General features: G+C 38.2%; 1 protein-coding gene across 7 annotated transcripts in view; it reads right to left on the reverse strand.

Annotated features, from left to right (window-relative positions):
- The window catches only part of LTBP1 (latent transforming growth factor beta binding protein 1), a 192,512-nt gene that overhangs the window by 125,059 nt on the left and 47,554 nt on the right, over positions 1-19,899 (reverse strand). For all 7 annotated transcript variants that reach the window (XM_048297347.1, XM_048297345.1, XM_048297346.1 and 4 more), the window contains exon 4: positions 17,880-18,055. In XM_048297347.1, the coding sequence (XP_048153304.1) occupies positions 17,880-18,055 (176 nt within the window). The remainder of the gene's footprint in view (positions 1-17,879; positions 18,056-19,899) is intronic.

Consider the following 19,899-nt stretch of genomic DNA (forward strand, 5'->3'; position numbering starts at 1 on the left):
ATTTTAAAAAATTTGCATGCAATAAAGACTGCACAAGCACAAATTTGAAATTAAGCTAGTTGTAAGAATTTCTTGTTACAGAACTGTATTTAAAACCAGATGTATTTGATTCTATATCTAACAGTTGAAGACAAAAATTGTATTAAAACTACTTATTAGGGAAAAACAGGGAAAAGAACAGATTCCATTTACAATTATTTAAAAAGAAAACAATTTGTTTTCTGCATACTACTAATAAATTCAGCAAGTTCTTGTAAATACATCATACCATCTTTGTGGAAACTATTAATAAATACTTTCATATCAAACCTAACAATGCCAAGAAATGACGCACAAAAAGAGAAGAATCTCCTTCTTCCTCATGTCATAGAAATAAAAAAGTTGCTGGACAGTTGCCTAACCTAGTTCATGAAACACCCTCCAGACGAACTTTTTTTTGAAAATATCAAGAAAATCTCAAAAATCTTCCAATATCGAAAGAATATAAGGCCTCCTTATTTCTGGCTCTTCATAAAGAAGTAAATTAAAGCAATTGTGCCAATTGTTTTGTCTACAGTACAGGCATTGCTCTATTTGAACAGCAGCTGTAGTACAGATGCTCCCACCTTATTCTCCCTAAACAATTATTAGAAAAGGCAGAGCCCAGACAAGAATAAAATTATTTCCATCAAAGGCTAATATTGCAATTTTAGGGGATTTAGAAGACATCTTGGATTCTTGGATGCCAAGCATTTCTTACAAAAATGAATACACCTTAACGAATAAACAGGTATAAGTGACCTGTGAACTGCTGAGGGTAGAACTTCTAAGCTTTGCTTTTTTTAAGCACAGCTTCACAAGCAATACTGCCATCTTTGCATATTACTTGCATAGTTTTATATATATTCTTTTCCTAGAAAAGAGTCCATTTTATATTTTCAGACATTTTAGCAATATTTTTCCTTTAGGATGTGATCTAATTAAAAAAACATGGTAGTCGAGTCACTACAGTAGGTTCTGCCTACACTATAGAAATGAGTATTGGGGGATCCAGACAAGCTTTTTGGCTTAGCTAAAAAAAATAAAAAATTTGACTTTGTCAGTGTTGGAAATGAAGAAAATGCAGAGCACAATATGTGATGCAGTTCACAATGCAAATACTGAAACTGGATGGAGGTCACATGGTTTGTGTTGCCCTGGCATCGGGCAGGAACATGGAGAAAAGGAAAAGCGGAGGCCATGTGGTCTGATTCTTCCACCTGACACCCAGAGATGTTCTGTACAAACCAAATACACTTCCTACCAAGAAATAGTCTGTACAATGTGTCCAGCAAGAGCAGAAAGTTTGACCATAGTCCCACCACAGCACCTGGCACAACAGTGACTAATAAGTTATAAAAAGCACCCCAATTTTCTATCTACCCAGGAGGTGAGAATTTGACGTGAAATTGTGCAAGGAGAGAACGACAGGTTTGTTGTCCTCACCCCCCATGAAGGGACACTTTTTGGTAAGTCTTGTGTCCTCAGCTCTGCTGAGTGTTGACCCGGGACATGAAACTCATGAATACAATAGTGTTGTTAGTGTTACATACAGCTACTCTGCAGTTAATGCATTTGGCACCAGCAATCCAAAAGAACCATCTATATGCGTTGCATTCAATAAATCGTGCTGTTCGTGAGCCCGAGCGGCTCTTCTGAACATGACCCAACTTAAAGCGCAATAGATTATTTGCACACCCAGCACCAGACCCATAGTAATGCTTTTGAAATAGTCAGTAAAGATGAAACTAAACAATTGTTTAATTCTCCCTCACAGTATTCTGTACTTTGTTGTTGAGTGCTGAGCTGCAGTAAATCTTGTGCATAACGTTCACAACAAAAACTTAAAAATAATTTTTATCACATAGTTTAGATTTTACCAGAAAATCCTGTAGCACAATTATTTCAGTAAAAGAGATGCCTTAGTATGAGACTCAACAGAAATTGTAAAATTTGCCTTTCAACACTTTTGGATGAGAAAATATTAGTATCTAAGTTTGGGAGTAATAGTGGTCTAGAAGTACTTTCAAAAACACAGATCAGTATCCAAAGAGCTAAAGAGTATCCCTGAAGAAATATTTAAATTAAACTTTTCAGGGAAGAAGTCTTAAAAACATGATGCAAGCTCTACCCCTACAAATATTCAAATCATTATTCACCAAAGTTTTTCATAGAATATCCTGAGTTAGAAGGTACACAGAGTCCAGCTCCTGGTCCCACACAGGACCAACCCAAGTGCCACACCATGGGCCCTGAGAGCACTGTCCAAACACTTCCCGAGCTCTGTCAGGCTTGATGCCGTGACCACTTACCTGGGGAGCCTGTTCCAGGACCCAACCACCCTCTGGGCTTTTCCTAATATCCAACCTAAACCTCCCCGGCACAACTTCAGGCCATTCCCTCATGTCCTGTCACTGGTCACCATAGAGCAGAGATCAGTGCCTGCCCCTTCTCCTTCCCCTCATGAGGAAGTTGCATGGGGGTCTGCTTGGGGGTCTGCCCTCAGTCTCCTCTTCTCCAGTCTGAACAGACCAAGTGACCTCAGCCACTCTTCTAATGGCTTCCCCTCAAGGCCGCTCCTATTTTCATAGCCCTTCTTTGGACATTGTTCAATAGCTCTATTGGCTTCTTATACTGTGGCACCCAAAACTGCATTGAAGAGCACTGACCCTAGAATGTGGCCCTATAGACACCCACTAGTGACCCGTCACCAGCCTGATCTAACCTCATTTACTACAACCCTTTGTGCTTGACCTGCCAGCTGGTTGGTCAACCATCACATGATGTGTTTATCTAGCTGTATGCTAGTTATTTTGCTATAAAATAAATTCTCACATATTCCTATTTTGATAGTTGCAAAGAGACAGAAATAAGACACCTTCATATTCTTTAGAAAATCTTCATAGGAAGATTTTCTCCATCTTTCTTAGGTTTATGAAAACTATAACCACACTTAGTTTGTTCTCCTTCCCTAGCGTGCCACAGCTTTTAACTTCAATTCTTCTGGAGACATTTAGGATGGATACAAAGCTCTGAGCCTCTGAGCTAAAAACTGATCAGTGTTTGAGGAGGTGACTCAACACAGAGATGTTACTCATTCTTTTCTGCAGTTGCAGAGAAGTAGACAGTACTATCTTCACAGATTCTGAGGCTTAGGGACCTTAACAGTGAGCTTAATACATGCAGATTCAAATTGAAAAAACGACCACAAGCTCTTCTCCGGAAAGGAAGATTTTAGCAGAAACTTCAAGTTTAGACCCTTGGACTTCCTTGAATCGCCTCTTCGGTATTTTTTTTCCCTCCTCTTCTCCAAAGAGGAAAATTCAAGTCTAAATAAGAAATTGTTCTTCAGTACCTGATTTCGCAGTATTAATGCTAAAGCCCACAATTTCATGCTAGGAAAAGACCAATACTGCCATAGCCTTGACCTCTTTTGACTTTGGACTAGCTCATATTAAAGGACAGCGTATTTTTAAGGAGGCATACAGAGTATTTGCTTTAAACTCCAGAACCTCTACTGATGATGCCACTGTGACATAGGCATGACAAAATCTGCAACTTGGATTACCTCAAATTCATATTTGGAAAAAAACTGATAGTGCTACAGCAACACACCTGGAATAATTTTTTCCTATACATAGACAGAAATATATCAAACTCTTCTAGACCAATTTTAAACGTGGAAATGAAACACCTCACTATGCTCCTAAGTATAACACCAGACTGAAGAAATACAAATATGAGACCAGATAAACAAATGAGCCTAATGAAAAAAAACAAAAGTAGAAGATGCAAACACCAAATAAATAGCAAAGTTACTGAAAAAAATGGCCAAACTAGAGATAGATTCAGATTGTTGTTTTAATAAAGACAGGACAATCAAGATGACTAATACTGGATAAAGCTTCATCCCTCAGCTAGACAGCAAATTCACAATGAGATTCAGCCAACAGCACCATCATCCTGCCTCATAGTCCAGGCTCACTTACACGTAAGAACTCCATGATACATTTGTCAAAAGAGATCAGCGGAAGAATGTACCCATAATTTCCAAAATCTATAAAACTCTTGAGCCAGATTAAAAAAAGAAAGATGTCTGGGTAAAGTGATGAGATTTTAGTTAAAAGTTGGCACTCTATGTATGTGATTTTCTTTCCATCTCCGTAAGTCACTATGATATAATATCACGAACACAGAAAACTCCTGCTGTGATAAATTTATGATTTAGCAACAACTGCAGGAGAAATGGAAAATGTAAGCAAAAGGATTTCTTCACAGAACCCTTTCTGTCCCCACTGTTCATTACGACAATTTTTTTTTTCCCCCTGCATTAGCAAAAAAGGTGAATTAGTTAAGACAGCAGGTGGCACATTTTATGTCCAGGTGGTCACAATAGCTTACACAGCCATGCCTGGAAAGAATTGTATGAGGGGAAGGATTCCTCCTCAACCTCCCGAGTCCCTGTGTAATGCAACTCAGACTTTGTTTCTTTCTAGAAGAATTTTTATAAACACACTTTTTTTCCTTGGGTTTATGGCTGCTCTCACAGCAGAACATTCTGACAGTATTCAATAGCTGCAGTGGAGCTCAGATGATTTGTGGTATGTCCCTGTTTTGTGGGAAGACAATGGGCTAGCAACACTAGTGAAAGCAGGACTGGTATTCAGTTAAATAGATAACTACAGAGGTCAAGCAGGGCAAAGAGAATAAAATATTTTAATGTGTCAAAAATATTAATGTTATTGGGTGATGGTTTTGTGCTTCACAGTGATCTAATCAAAAGGATTCACAATAAATAAAAAAACAAACAAGCAGTGGCTTCTACCAGCTGAGTACACAGTGTAGCTTATGCGTACGTCTCCCATATTCCTCGTACAAACATTTCTAGAGCTATTTTAAGAGGCCAGTTTTGGGAGGTTGTTGTTGTTCTCGTTGTTTTGCTTTTTTTTTTTCCCAATACCTTCATTTATGACATATATCCTGAGGCAAATCTCCTGAGGAAATAGAACTAACAGAACTATAGACATTCCATTAGTACCTCCACTAATGATATACATTACTTTCTTTTCATGACAATCTACTTCTGCAATGATCCTAGTGTGTTTTCAGATGTGTATCTACAGAGTGTCATCAGACTTGAAGATTCTATTTTTAAATTACATTCTCTCCCCAATGAGAACAGATTATCTCAGGCTATTTCACATTTTCAAATTATAACCATAATGCATGGGGGGAGAGCATTTAAAATTAGATCTTCTCAAATCAAACCCAGTTAGCTTTTAAACAGCTAATAGATTCAACATTTTAAATTCTCAGATGACCAACATCCTCTTTTTTTCTTAGCTAAATGCTGATACACACACAAAAAAAAGGAAAGAAGCAGAAGGAAATGACTTATTTCCTAAAAAAAATGTCTCCCAGTTATCTTACCAGTCCACCTGGTTCAATCCTTACACTAGATATGCTTGTTCAGCTAAAAGGAAAGATGACATTGTATGAAAATCAACCACACAAGTAAGATAGTTAAGCTCTTAGAACTATTGTCAAATGACCTTTTTACACTTTTGACAATATCTGAGGAAGTTGTCTTGTCATCACTTAGTCATCAATTTAAAACAAAAGAAAAAAAAACCCCAACCAACCAATCAACACAAAAACCTAGTTCCCAAAGATCAGAACAAGTTGAACTTAGCTGTCATACAACTTAGAAACAGCACCACCTAGAAGATTTAAATTGCTAGGAGCTAAAGAAGAAAAGAAAAAAAAGGGAAAAAAAAGACAGGAAAAAAGAAAACAAAAAAGAGATATAAAGACACACTAGATTGACATCTAGGCCAGAGGCAGATCTTCCCTAAATTTTTGATTACAGATTGAGAGAAATACAGGCTTTACAAGGCACAGAAAGGGCTGAAAGAGATTCTGAGAGATCACTTAATCTCCTCTCTCTTCATCTTCCCAGGATAAAACAGCAACATCAAACAAAAGGTTTGTCCAGACTATCCTCAAACCCCTTCTATTATGCAGATTTCACAGCCTCCCTGAAGAATTTATTCCAGCACTTCAGCCTCTCTTATTATAAAGGTATTCCTAATACTCAACCTACATTTCCCCTGTAGCAACTTAAGCGAACTACTGCCCTGCTTTATCTACAGCAAACTTTAACAAAATATTATTCCTCTGTGGGTCATTTTCTAACATACTTGAAGACCACTGCCATCATTTTCTAACATACTTGAAGACCACTGCCATCAATCTCCCTCAGTCTCATTTCAGCCAGACCAAAATCATCTAAACATTTTCAGTCAAACAGGCCGTATTTTGCAGATCTCCATCTTCTTTGTTTTTCTTTTGATACCACTCACTTGGTCCTCATCTTTCTTCAAACACCCTGTCCAAAACCACACTATACTGCAGCTGAGGTCTGATCAATGGTGGGAAAGCAGCAGAATTACTTAATACAGCTTTACATAAAATGCTTCTATGAGTTTAATTTCTTTTCCTCTCCCAACAGTGCACTAACTGATACTTCATACCCAGAACCAATCTGCAGGCCAGGCCAAAGGGGCAGACATCTCCCAAATCCCTTCCTGATCTGTTGATACAGATATCATCCCAGTAAAACAAATCTGGAACACCCTCTGCACAACCTTAGCAGGACTGAATTCAGCCCTTACTCTGCTCTGAGCATAGGAGTAAAATCTCCTAGATTCAAACCTCGCCCATCTAAAAATCATGCAGAATATGAGTCTTATTCTTTCTGTAACAGCCACAAGCACAAACAAGTCTGAGAACTACATGGATTCAATAAAGGCAAGGCACAGCTGCTGAGTAATTTGATTTTTGGCTTCAATATACAATGCCTACCTTCAGGTAAGGCAGTGCATCTTTGCTCTTTCCAGAAACTTTGTTACTGTTCCCTAGTACACCTCACACCCAGCTCTCTTTTCACAAGCATTGGGAGAAATTAGACATGCCAACAAAATAAAAAATAAGATGATCCAGATTTATTTCATCTGAGACCCAACATCTTCTCTAATGCTTAAAAGTACACCCCCCCAGCTCTGCATGAGGCAAGGTGTACGTGTGCACATCCACCCAGTCAAACATTTTGAGCAAGATGACAGTATGGCAAGCTGTACTTGATTTAACATGTCTAGACAGCTAGGAACACATTATTGAAATATAATTACTTTAGCACTCCTTCTACTTTTTGTTATTTTTGTTATTTCTTGCATTTGTATGATGTTACATGTATTTCATTAGTTAATGCAGCTTAACCTCTGATATTTCATCACTTTTCAAGTACGCAGTTCTACTGTCTTGATGCAGACTAAAATGCTTCCAAAAAAGCAAAACATGTTCCAACTACCCAATGACAGTAACTGAAGGGGGATATGTATTGATATTTTTGTTGCCATTCTTATTGCCACTATTGCTATTACAAACACTTCTCTATACACCTATTTCTGATTAGCCATGTTACCACATCTTCACATCATTTCCCCCTTCTCTCTTGCGTAGAAGCTCCTACCACAATCTGCTCCCTGCAGTCAGAACTGAGCTCTCAGACTTCCTGCTTCTATTGTGCTCCTGTTTCTCTATCCTCTTTTTAAGCCCTACTTGCTTCTTCACCACACTTGACAAACAGGAAAATAAATCATCCAGAAAATTTGATGCTTCCAGGATACAGAAGAAGGTAACTTAAAAGAAGATATCTGGAAAAGTCTTTTTCCTTCCTAATTATCACAGGGATACAATCTCTTCCTTGCTCCCTGTCACAGAATTGAACAGAGAGAATTCCACTGTCTTTCTCATCACCACCTCCACCACCCTCCAAAACATACTAAAATTTTTAGTAGTATATTCTAGGAGAGGCAAATAACCCACTCTTCAATTCTGATAATCTCAGTTTAAAATAGAGAGGAGTGTGAACAATGTACTGTTTGAAGTCATTTACTATAGCAACACTTGTTTCATTCAAGTAGGTTTCCTTTATTAATTTTGACAAATTCCAACAAGCTCTCTACTGTCTGCAACACAGGTTTCTTGTGTTTTCTATGGATGGCTTCACTTAAAAGTACCAAAGGAGCATATGCAGGCATGACTGCTGAGATTGTTTAAAATGAGCTATGTTTACATGCCACAAGCCCTTTGCTGATAAATTCTCTCACTGGCACAGCCTTTTTAGAGCAAGTCAGAGGAATTCACAGAAATTACAATCATTTCTGTCCTGTGGAAACCCATAACATACAAATCAGGCACAGATTTGAAATCTGAGATCTCTGTCAGCAGGTTTTAACACTCACCTTTTGTCTTCCTTATCTTTTTTTATCACTACCAAGATTCTTTATATGCAGTCCTCAGGCAATGAGCATCCTATCTTAAACTACAGCCATTCTCCATGGCAATGACAAATGTAACTATCAATTCCCTTTACATAGTTGAGAATGATCCAGAAAAAGGTACCAACCCAAACAAATTAGAGACTGCAGTATGGTTTGATGTCTGATGGAAGGGCCTCAGCTCATTTCAATAAACTTATTGGGCTGTTAGTTCTTTTACTCTGTATTGAATTTATTTGGTTTAAAGATATTACATTTAAACTAGATCCACAAATGGTTATGATGCTAAAGAGCTGAACTTTAGCCTCGAGTTATACCACTTATCGGTCCTAGGTCTCTTTTCCGAGAGATGAGAGAAGTTAATTGCATGGAGCAAGCAGCCTAACCAGCACACTGAACAGGAGCGTGCCCAACCCATTCAGAGGTAATGCTGATGTCCTAAGACTGCTTAGTTCAAACCCTTAGCTCAAGACTGCTTAGTTTAGGGCTCAGACACATTTCTTTGAAGAACGGTGTGACTTCACAACAGCTGGGTTCCAGACACCACTATTACTGCCTCAGCCGTCCTTGGGGAGCTTAATCCTGCAGGAGTTTAGCTGACTGTACTTCTAAGGATAGTACTTCTAAGGCAGTCAAGTGCTTCAGCTGCAATTTCAAACATGAAGTGTGCAAAATATTAGAACCCAGATGGCCTGTGTTTTTCAGAGTGAAGCACTTGTCCTGAAACAGAACTTCAAGCTCTTCAAGTGTCTCATGCTTGAGTTCACATCTGTGCTTCAGGTTTGGGGCTGGATGCTCCTCCAGCTGTAAGCAATCCATCACAGCATTCAGGTGAACAAGCCTTTTTAAGCTTCCATTCAAATTATCCAGCTTCTTAGGTACCTAAGCATACCTGGATCTCTCACTTGAGGGACATGGTAACAAAGGCCCAAGAGATGCATTTTGACACGAACATACATCTAAGGCACAGTTATTCAACACAATCCTCATCTTGGCTGTAAGTGAAGCAGCAGTAACTTCACAGCCCACCACAAGCAATTTTCCACTGATGGAAGCTGGCACACTCTGATAATGAAGTCAACATTTTACACAAACTTACAGCCATACAGGAGCTTTAGTATTATCAGCTAAATACAATGCCACTGTCCACTTTCTCAACAGGACTTTTTCACTCTTTTCACAAGAAGGTCTGAATTTGGTCTTTATACACTGGGAATGAGATTCATTCCCACCTGAAATTATGTATTCATCTGAAATTATGCCTTTTGCCTAAGGTTATTATTTAGGCTTCTTTCACAATAATAATACAAATATTAGACAATAGTATTACAAGTCTTAAGTTGGAAGAACATTACTTCTCGAGAAAATAAATAGCGTTTCCCCCTCCCAACATATGCAACTCCCTCAAATGAGAAAAAAGTCTAAACTGCAAGAGTCAATGTTTATCATTTCTAGGAAGAATACGGAATAAAAATTAAATTAATATTACCTTACTAAAGGATATCCACTTGACATTTAATTTCTCAAAAGGAAACAACCAAAAAGCACTCAGGAAGTCAACAAACTGTAAACAGTGACAAAGGACAGGACATCATGGAATTAAGTTATAAATGAATACAGCCGCCTCTGCATGCTGAATCACCATTAAAAATCATCTCTCTCAGCAGCACATGAAGCCAAGATCTCTTTTTTCTTCTAATTTTCTGAAGAGGGGAAAAAATGACAACAGACATAAGGATATAACTGATTCTGAAATCTCCATTTCACAGGGTATGAACCTTCTTGCAGTAATTTTATTTGTCAACATTTGTTCATTCCTTCTGCCATAGGCAATGGCACTGACAGAAGAGCACTTTCACATCTCCTATGAAGAAAACCAGACTCAGCTGCTTGGAACAATCAGAATCAATTCTTGGTATCAAAGACTTGTATCACAGCAACTCTGGAGTTAGCCAGGCTAAGGGACTTCTAATGTTTATTTGTGTGGGTTCAGTAGGTCTCTATATCCACCTAAATGAACATATTTTAAACATCACAGAGGCTTTTCCCTACAGAATTTTCTGGAAAGCCTCTTCTTTTCTTCTTGAGAAATTTTTGGTTTTGGAGCCAATACTCTTTCATCACAGAAGTTGAGATGCATCTGTCTCAGTCTGCATTTTCCCCCAGCAATTACATGCTTTGAACTGATTTTAATTCAGTTTGCCAGATCACCAATCGGTTTTTCCAACATTCTTCCTCATTCTGCTGTATATCAGTCTCTGTCTCCGTATTTTAAAGCATGGAGATGATAACTCATTTTTAGGTGAATGCAACATTTAAAATAGTTTCTACAAAAGCACCAGCAGCCTTTGCCTGTCAGGCAGACATTTATTTTCTGGTGAGCTCAGTGCCATAAAATCTTTTCAGAGGCCAAAGAGAAAAATACAGTACATTTTGGGGGGGGGGGGTGCTGATTTTCTGGCCCCTCAGTTGTGAGCCCTTTATGGATACGTAAACAATCACGAAGACAGCTTAGCAAGGGTATTGTTAGAATGCTTACAGCAACAGTATATTGAGTGAAATAGTTTGTATTTATACAGAGCTATTCCACCTCCGAGGTTTTCAAAGAACTCCATGGTCTTTTATAATTGCTAAATAAACTGCATTCATTTGTTAGTTACTTTTTCAGAATTTGTCACTATATTATTTGAGGCAAAGTAAATGTGCTGCTTGGTTTGGTAGAGTTAGCTGCATTAATGTGAATCTAGGTAACCCACTTAATCTACACCTAAAATTTAGCCTGTTACTTCCAAGTCCTGCTGGAATCAAAAGTAAACTTTAAATGGCTGTTATGAATTGCCATGCTGTTCAATAGCAGGAAGAATAATGCTCTTAAATGGGAGAGAGGAAAAGGATGATTCACACTAAAATTGTTCTTCAAAAAAGCCCCAGTGCTGTTCGACACTGATGCTGACAGCACCAAAATTTTTTCTTAAACTTTTTAGAATGTCCCTGAAAAATCCCTTCTGCCTCTTGAATGGGAGCACAAGCTTTGAACACACGTGCATTTGAGAACACAAAACAAAAAAGTCCCCAACATTTATACACTTACCCCATTCCCCTGCATTTGATTATGTGCAATTTTAGCAGCAACACATGAATGGAGTTGCCATGAGTCACTGAAGCGAATTTGACTCTACATTCCCTCCAAATAGAGTATGTTGTAATTTTTCAGTTATTTCTTACTCTTAGTCTTCTAACTGTTCATTCTGTTTTCACCCACCTCATTCTGCTGGCTATACCTTCTACGGAGTGTAGCCTTAACATCCTCCCTTATCTCCAAATTTCCCAAAACTTCTAGTTGGGAACATTACCACTGTTTAACTCTAATATCCATAAATACATTGATAGGCAGAAGTTACAAGGATCACAATGCAATGATCTAGTTAAGACAAGCCAGTGAGAGAATTATTTTGCTGTTCATAAAGGAAGTTCCACAAAGAAATGTCAAGAATGGAGGAAAGAGTATCTGACCCAGTGAAGACCTGAGAGCGACTTTCCTCTAAAGTTCCTCTTGGGTAGCATGTCAAATCATACAGATGCATTTATATGGAACACATGTCACATTTCTGTGTGCACTTTTTTAAGCAGTTAAAACATTTATGGCTTTTACAGTTGTTTACCCATACTTCCTGGTGGGGAAATACTATTATTATGAAGTAAGTGTCACTTAGTGAAGTCAAAATGGTGCAATTCCACAAAAATAGTTTAAATTGGAGTTTCAAAGTGACACCTGGGTTTTGCTCAAATCAACCTATGAAGTCATCGGTGAAGCCAGCATGTGTAGTTACATATAAGCTACAGAGGGCTTCACTAAGTTACCACTGTATTGTGCTGCCAATATAGGAAAGCTATTGTTACCTCAAATTTGTAACAGAGTATTCTGCACATCACAGCGCTAAGTGCTGGGACATTTTCTTCCACATTAAGCTTATTTCACGTGCATAAACTTATGTAAAATATTATGCAATACAATGTATCCATAGTTAGAGAAGTTACATGACTTTCATATTCTTTCATCTTCATCTTTACACATGAATTTAAGAGCTGTCCACAGAACCATGTGCAGATCCTAAGAGTCCAAAAGCCATGCACGCATATTTGTCCAACTTCTAGCTACAACACACACAACTAAGCCACAGTAGGGTGCTGCAAGCCCGATTTCACTAAACCTTATGTAACCTATACTACTTAAATTCAAGACATGTTCTCATTTACTACCTAAAATAGAGAGACAAGTTCTCCTTAATGAATTTTATAAAGAATTTTGGTGAAGACCAAAAAAACCCCATCTACCTAAAAGAAAGAAGTTTTCCATAATACTTGACTTTATCAACTTAACATGTAACTTCAATTGCAAAATTCACATTACTTCTCATATCTTCCTGAATAGAGAGATTAGTCTCAGTTTCTTTCTTATCCTCCCTTCTTCATTATCCTCCCTTCTTCCTTCTCGGGATGACTTCATTATACAAACACATGCCTTATTTACGTCACATAATACCATTCTAGTTGTAGGTAAAGCACTCTTGAGTTTTTCTTCTGCTTTCAGTGCATTCTGTGGTCATCTCACACATTAATTAATACATTTTCTCAGTGTGCCTCTAGAACACGGAATTGGTGGCATCATCATTGCACTTATGGGGAACTGTAGCCTGGTGAGAGGGTGTACAAAATAGTCCTACACATGCAGGCAACACCAGACAACTAATTTCAGAAACAGAAATTTCACTATTTTCAGCTCAATGGGCAAAATGCGCAATGCCACTAAACACTAGCCCTCAGCTATCTCAGGCTGGAAAATGAAGTGTGTATTTAAATGCACATTGCACCAGAAGTGGCTAGAGTGAAACGGAGAACTTCCTAGCCTTTGCTGCTCTAATAAGCAGTTCTCACAATAACTGTGTTGAAAGGAATTCCAGAAAGACTACACTCTGTTAAGAATTCTTATCATATACATTTTGGACCAATAGAAACAGCACAGAATTCCTTTAACTAATTTTCTTCAGCACTGCATTTACAAAGCCAGGGAGATAAGCACTCATTTAGAGGATTCATGCTCAGATGACTAGTGGTTACTATTTAACAGTCCCATTAAGACAGTAGTGGGAAATGTCTGAGGTAGATGTACCTGAATTACTAAAAAGATCTTCCTACTGTTTTATAGACTACCAGGTTGCAAACAGAATTGCATAGTTGAAATTTCTCTGCTGGTGCCATTAATACTATTAGAGAATTTTTAACTCTGAGGTTCCAAATATTTCGGCAGATTATAGGTCAAGTGTGACAGTATGTATTTTTAAGCAAGCAATGCATCCCTTGAGAATCACTCAGAGTTCATGGTGAGCTTATATAAGACATATATCGGCTTATAAGAGTCACATTTGGCTGCCCTCACCTACATGTTAAGGTATTTTTGATGTTTACATGACAAATGTTGAGATTCACATCATGTCATTAGTTTCAGTTTTTATTTGCTGATCGTATCAATTCCACTGCAAGCTTATTTTTATCACTATATATTCAGTCCTCCTACTGGTACAAAACCATATTTATAATTGGTCTGCAGCTGTCAGCCTATCCAACAGGAGATATTTCCATTTGCTTGAGAAGGCTCTGAATTTCCAAAGCCTTTTCCTTAAGTATTTGCTAATACAACACAAAGATAGCCGAAGACTAATTTGCAGTAGCTTAAATATAACAGCATATTGATTAAATAGAATCAGAGAGATGCTTTACAGTGTAATATCTTTAACAGATGATTTAGAAGCATGCAGAGTAGCATTTCAGCTCTAAAACCAAGCACATTAAAGGTACACACCACCATATTTATGGGTCCTGATTTTTCTCTCCTATACTGAATGTGGTATGATTCCTTTGAAAAAAAGCAATATACAGATATATAAATTAAACTGTATTACAATGCAAGTCTTAAGGAGATAGAATTATGGCATAAAACTGTGACTATTCTGAAAATGTGAATGAGTCAGTGAATGCAAAACAACGTCTAAGACCTTTAACATTGTTTTCAGGGTGGGGTTTTGCTTTGATTTGTTTTTAGAAAAAAACAAGATTTCTTAAAAATCACTCTGAACAATTTTAACTGCCTCAGCTATTAGGCACAATAAATGAGAATCACAAATTTAGCACTAAGAAATTACAATTTTTATGCAAGCTTTATGACTCCTTACACTATCTAGACTTGGGAGATGGCTTGTATCCCACAGGACAAAAGTTCAAAACACTTGGTTGTATAAGTGGCTACTGGCAGGTAACTCAATTTCACATTCCAGGGTGACTTTAAATGCTATTATTGCAACCCCAATGGCTTACTGAATTTTCAAGCTCTGATGATGTGATATATAACCTTACAGTAAAATTCAGCTTAAAAGCCAAAAAATAATAGACTATTTGCTGTCTTTAGTAAGAGCTCTATACTGCATGTTCTGAACATTATCAGAGAAATGAACGGCTTACAAGTACACCAGAGTAAACATTCCAGAAGGAATCTTGAATTAATTTTAAAAGAAGAATGTTTAATGTGATTTAACTTAATGGTTTTTATGTCAGTATCTCCAAAAGCTCATCTGACAACACTGCAATGGGGCATTTAAACATGACTGACTTTCCATAAATCAGAAGATGCTCAGAAGCACCTGGTCAAGTTTGGCAGTTTTCTTCCCAGTGTACCAGTCCCCCGCATCTCATTTGTTGCTGCCAGGACAGACCTGTCTCTAAAGGTAACAAAAGACTAACACTTTTTCCAGTTTCAAGACTACCCATTTCATGTCACTGGATTGAAACAATCTATACAAGTCCAAAAAAATCAAAACCAATTGCAGCCACAGCTAGAGAAATAAGTTTATTCTATGGAGTACATTTTTCACGGTTGCTAAACTCTGGCACAGGGTTAATACTTTGAAGTAAAATGCATAGAAAACCCATAAAAACCCAATAAAATGAGTAGCTTTGCACTCCATGTTAATTGATAACTATGAACTCTTGGGCAATGCTACCAAGCTTTACCCAGCTAATATTTCTTCTCATCTGTAAAAAATGTTATTTAATGTTAGCATAAAACAAATGTGAAGCATTTGGTACTAACTTTCTGGTTTTTGCTTTTTAATAAAACTCCTACATTTTCTCCCTCTTCCTTTTCAAGTATCTCCACATGGCCACTACCAATTCCTTTGTTCAATGAAGTAAGAGGCTCTGCCATTAAGATTATACATTTAAGAGCAATAACAAAATACCATGAGGTCATCAGCCACTGTCATAAATTAACTAGACAATGAACTCCAACCTTGCCATAAGCATGAACTAATTCCCAGAGTCCATCTCTGTTCAAAAAAGGACTAGGAACTGCATATTTGTGGTTATCACAGAACACCTGACATGAAGCTTCACATCCTAATCTTACCTCACTGTAGTTAGTTCAAACATCCCTAACACTAAAATACTGACACTTGAAATTTAGCACTCAATTTTTATGAAAACAAGTTGTCTTCTAACCTTCAAGTTCATTCCAGCACCTCCAGAAACCAGAAACCCCAAACAGATACGGCTGGCCAAGCTGTAGGTCTCCTGTTCAAGCTACAAATACACAATCCTACACTCTAACAACATACAGCTCTGTACTAGCACATATCTAAACTGCTTCATCAGAAGTTGCTATCACCGACTCCCACCTCACAGATGTAGAAAAGAGACAAAACAGGTAATGGGACTGTTTTTGAGGCTGCCAGAGAGCTCAGAATCAGAAATTTAGACACCATCCAAATAGCCTGCATTTTACCTCTGAGTCAACACTTAAGTCATGGCTGACCTTATCAGGCCATAGAAACTCTTTTTACTACTTGTCCTCTGGCTGTTTCAGGAATCATAAGCTTTTCAATTAGGGTACAATGTTTTACTAATGTACTGCTCACTAAGGGGCTTCTTAGAATTTGATAAAAAACACTCTTGTCTTCAGCTCTTGGTTTTCCTTCTCCTACTCATGTCCCTCCGAGCACTGTAATTAACAGGGGGAGCTCAAATAAGCTAGAAAGAGCTAGAAGCACTGGCTCCTTTGTCTTGCAGCTGCATAGAGTCATCTCCTTATGCTACCATAGAAAAAAAAAACCAGCTCACAGAATCCATCCATTTACTGGCAGCTTGATACTTGTAAGTAATACCAAGCGTATTGAACACAGAATGACTCAAACAGCCTGAAAAATGGGGGTAAGAGGAAAGACTTTTTTGGCTGCCATCCAACCTGGAACAGTCACTCCAAATACTGGAGAACTATACAACCTGGAACTTGTACACTCTTTGACTAGTAAGAGTCAGAAGAGAGGGACACAATCCAGTCCCAGCGGCCATTAATATTTTATTTGAAGGAAAATGAGGGCTGACTGGAAAAAAAAGCAGTATTATCTTATTTACAAAAGAGACTACTGGTTGATGTTGACAGTGTGACAAAAAGAAAACCAAATCTTTCTGAGACTTCTAAGAAAGGGAGATAGAGCTTTGCAAGGAGTATACTTCACCACTCTAAAAATGTTAATTGATAAGACCTCCAGCTGCCCACTGTTGTTCCCATTACAGCCAATAGTCTCATTTACCATCCACAAACTTACACTTGAAGAAAAGCAAGCAGGGAGTTGTATTTAAGTATAAATTGACAGACCATAAAGATGTGCAATGTAGAAATGCAAAGATACACAAAAGAATTCTATTTAAAGATTTAGAAGGAAAGGCTCTTCCCTAAAACCTCAGCAGAACATAATTCTTTGTGCTACAGCAAAGGAAGTCTGTCAGGAGACTGCAAGTACCTTAAAGTCTCAATGTTAATCAGTCCATTATTCAACTGCAGGAACTTTTCTCCAAATCAAGCCAGCAGACGTTCTGTAATACCTAACCCATAATTCATCAAGCTCTTCATCTTCTAAGCCAAAACTTGTCCTCAAGCTCTGCACACAATGGGGCATGAGCCAAGGCCACAAGCTGGGCACCTACACAATCTTTTTTTATAAATATGAAGCAGAAACTCTCAGGCAGCCTCCATACTGTGCAGAAGTTCATAAACACATAATAAATTAAATATAGAGAAAAACAGTCACCAGTGAGACCACAATCCTGAACTCCAGCTTTCCAAAAAGTGTATCCATCATACTGACACTGACTACACTCACAGTTGTGCCCATTCTAGCAAAGCATTCAAAAAGCACCCTTTTCTGAAGAAAAAACTATTACCTAGAAATGCAGAATTTTCAACAGTGAATCAGGTTCAATATTTTTTTCATCCAGGAAATCTGTTTTGCTTCTCCACAAAATGCAGAATATTGGAGCATTTGCTAATCTAAGAATTCTCATGTATAGTTATTTTAAGCTTTCTCTGTCTTCAAGTGTTACTGCAGAGAATTTCAAGATCTTAAAAACAGGGGAGTAGGGGCTTTGTGAGGGGAGAGAAGGTGTTATGTTTTTTGTAGTTGTACTCACATCGCAAAGGTGACGCAGGTTGATCCTGGCCCAGTCTCAGTGGTAATGAGCCCTCAGTGGACTGCTCTCCAGAAATCACTTTTTTTACTGGATAATATTTGGGCTTAATCACATATTCCTGTGTTTGGCCATGATGAAGATTCATCATTAGTGTCTGAGATGAAAGGGGTATCATCCTGTTTTAGAAAGAGATGGAAAAGACAGAATAATGTAAGAATTAATAAATTAGACTTAGAAACTACTTGTAAAAAGATTGAAGATAAATTCAACTGTACTCCAAATTCTCAAAATACAGTTTGGGAAACCTACTACCTTACAAGTAAGCACCTGATTTTCCATGCATTTAGCACCCTCACTGTCGTGTCAGCTCAACAAACTCCTAACAAAGAAAGACTACAGAGATTACACAACTTTGTTTTTGACATGGAAAGAGAAATATCATGGACAGCTCAGAAAACAGGGAGGAACAGGGAAAAGCCCTGATCAAAATCATCAGTTGAAGATCAAATTTCTTAACACGCAGAGCTTTCCAGACTGGTCAGAGAAGCAGTGATGCATTCAAACCCTATTCCATTTCTTACAACTGTCATTTTGTACAAGGTATATTAAGTAGAACCAAAACCCAGCTGATTTTCCCCCTCTAGTCCCAGAAACCATTTCCTTCTTAACCATATTCCTCTAGCTACAGAGCAAAGCACTGCTCCTCTTCCCCTTTTTCAGCCTGTTTCCCACCTCCTTACAAGTTTTATGTCCCAGAGTCGCATTACTTTGCCCACCCACTTTCTCTTTTCCTGCACTACTGAACATCTCTGACAAATGTCCCATAACCACATGGCTTCCCTTAACAGTAAAACTATTTCCCCTCCTGTCAAACAAGAAGATTTCTTCAAGTTCACAGATTCACTCACTGCTAGTTCTTCCTCATATGGTTGGTTCTTCCCTATGACCTCAGCTTCTCACTGCACAAGGCCTTGCCAAGTTTCAGTAACAATTCCCTCCCATCCCTATCAAAAAGCCCATGGTTATTCAGTGACCATCAGGAATCATTTCTTCATTAACAAACCGGCCTTCAGTCTTCCAGCAATAAACAAGGCGGCAGACTGGGCAGCTCTTAGCTACGTGCAATGAAACTGCAAGGTTCTTTGGGGCCCTGAGGCTGGAAAATCTCACTGCATAGCAAGTAATAGCACATTTTCAAGTAACAAACCTACTAATAATGTGCCTTCAAGCAGTTGTAGCTACTGCAGATCAGACTGTAAAGACAAACACTCCATGAAGAGTAGTATCAATTACTAACCTAATAGCAGTGGCTATCAGGACTACATTGTCCTTTGCTCAAATTAAGGCATATAGAGTGGGATGCTGCAAGCCTCTCTCACTTTATTCTCAGCTGAGAATAAAGTAACTAGTTCAGCCTTCAAAAATGGAAAAAATGGGAGAAAAAGTTACAGGATTCATAACAATCATCCCTTGGAGCCACAGTTCTGCAGGGTAAATAACTGTCCTCTGAGAATAAGTCATGAACCCTATATCATAAAGGAGAGCTGAGCAGCACTTCCCCACAGTGGTGAGACTGCAGTTTCAGCTGAGAACTTGTATGACTACTGCATTGTTCTCTGATATGTGGAGCCTGAGCCAGCCCCTATCTCCAAAGCAATGCCTAACTCCTTGGTCATGTTATTCAAGATGCTTAGTAACTGCTGTAGCCAATAGATTTGTGGTTAGAACAAACAATGGAGTTTTGTCCCACACAGATGCTCTTTTTCTCAAATTGATCCAAGTTAACAAAAGCATTCATTAATAGTGACATTCTAAGCCTCCTATGTAGAACAGAAACATAACTGCTCAGGCTGTCTCCAAGTCGATTTTTCTAATACAGCACTTACACAGTCTCATTACATTCCGTAAAAGTCCTTTTGCCAGACTAAGAGAGAATATTGTATTTTCTACATTGTTTTTAGAGTTCCTACAAGAAGATCAAAAGAGAGGCTTCACTGGCATTGGAGGTCAGGCTTGGAAC

The sequence above is a fragment of the Corvus hawaiiensis genome, chromosome 3, assembly GCF_020740725.1.
Source record: "Corvus hawaiiensis isolate bCorHaw1 chromosome 3, bCorHaw1.pri.cur, whole genome shotgun sequence".
Lineage (NCBI taxonomy): Eukaryota > Metazoa > Chordata > Aves > Passeriformes > Corvidae > Corvus > Corvus hawaiiensis.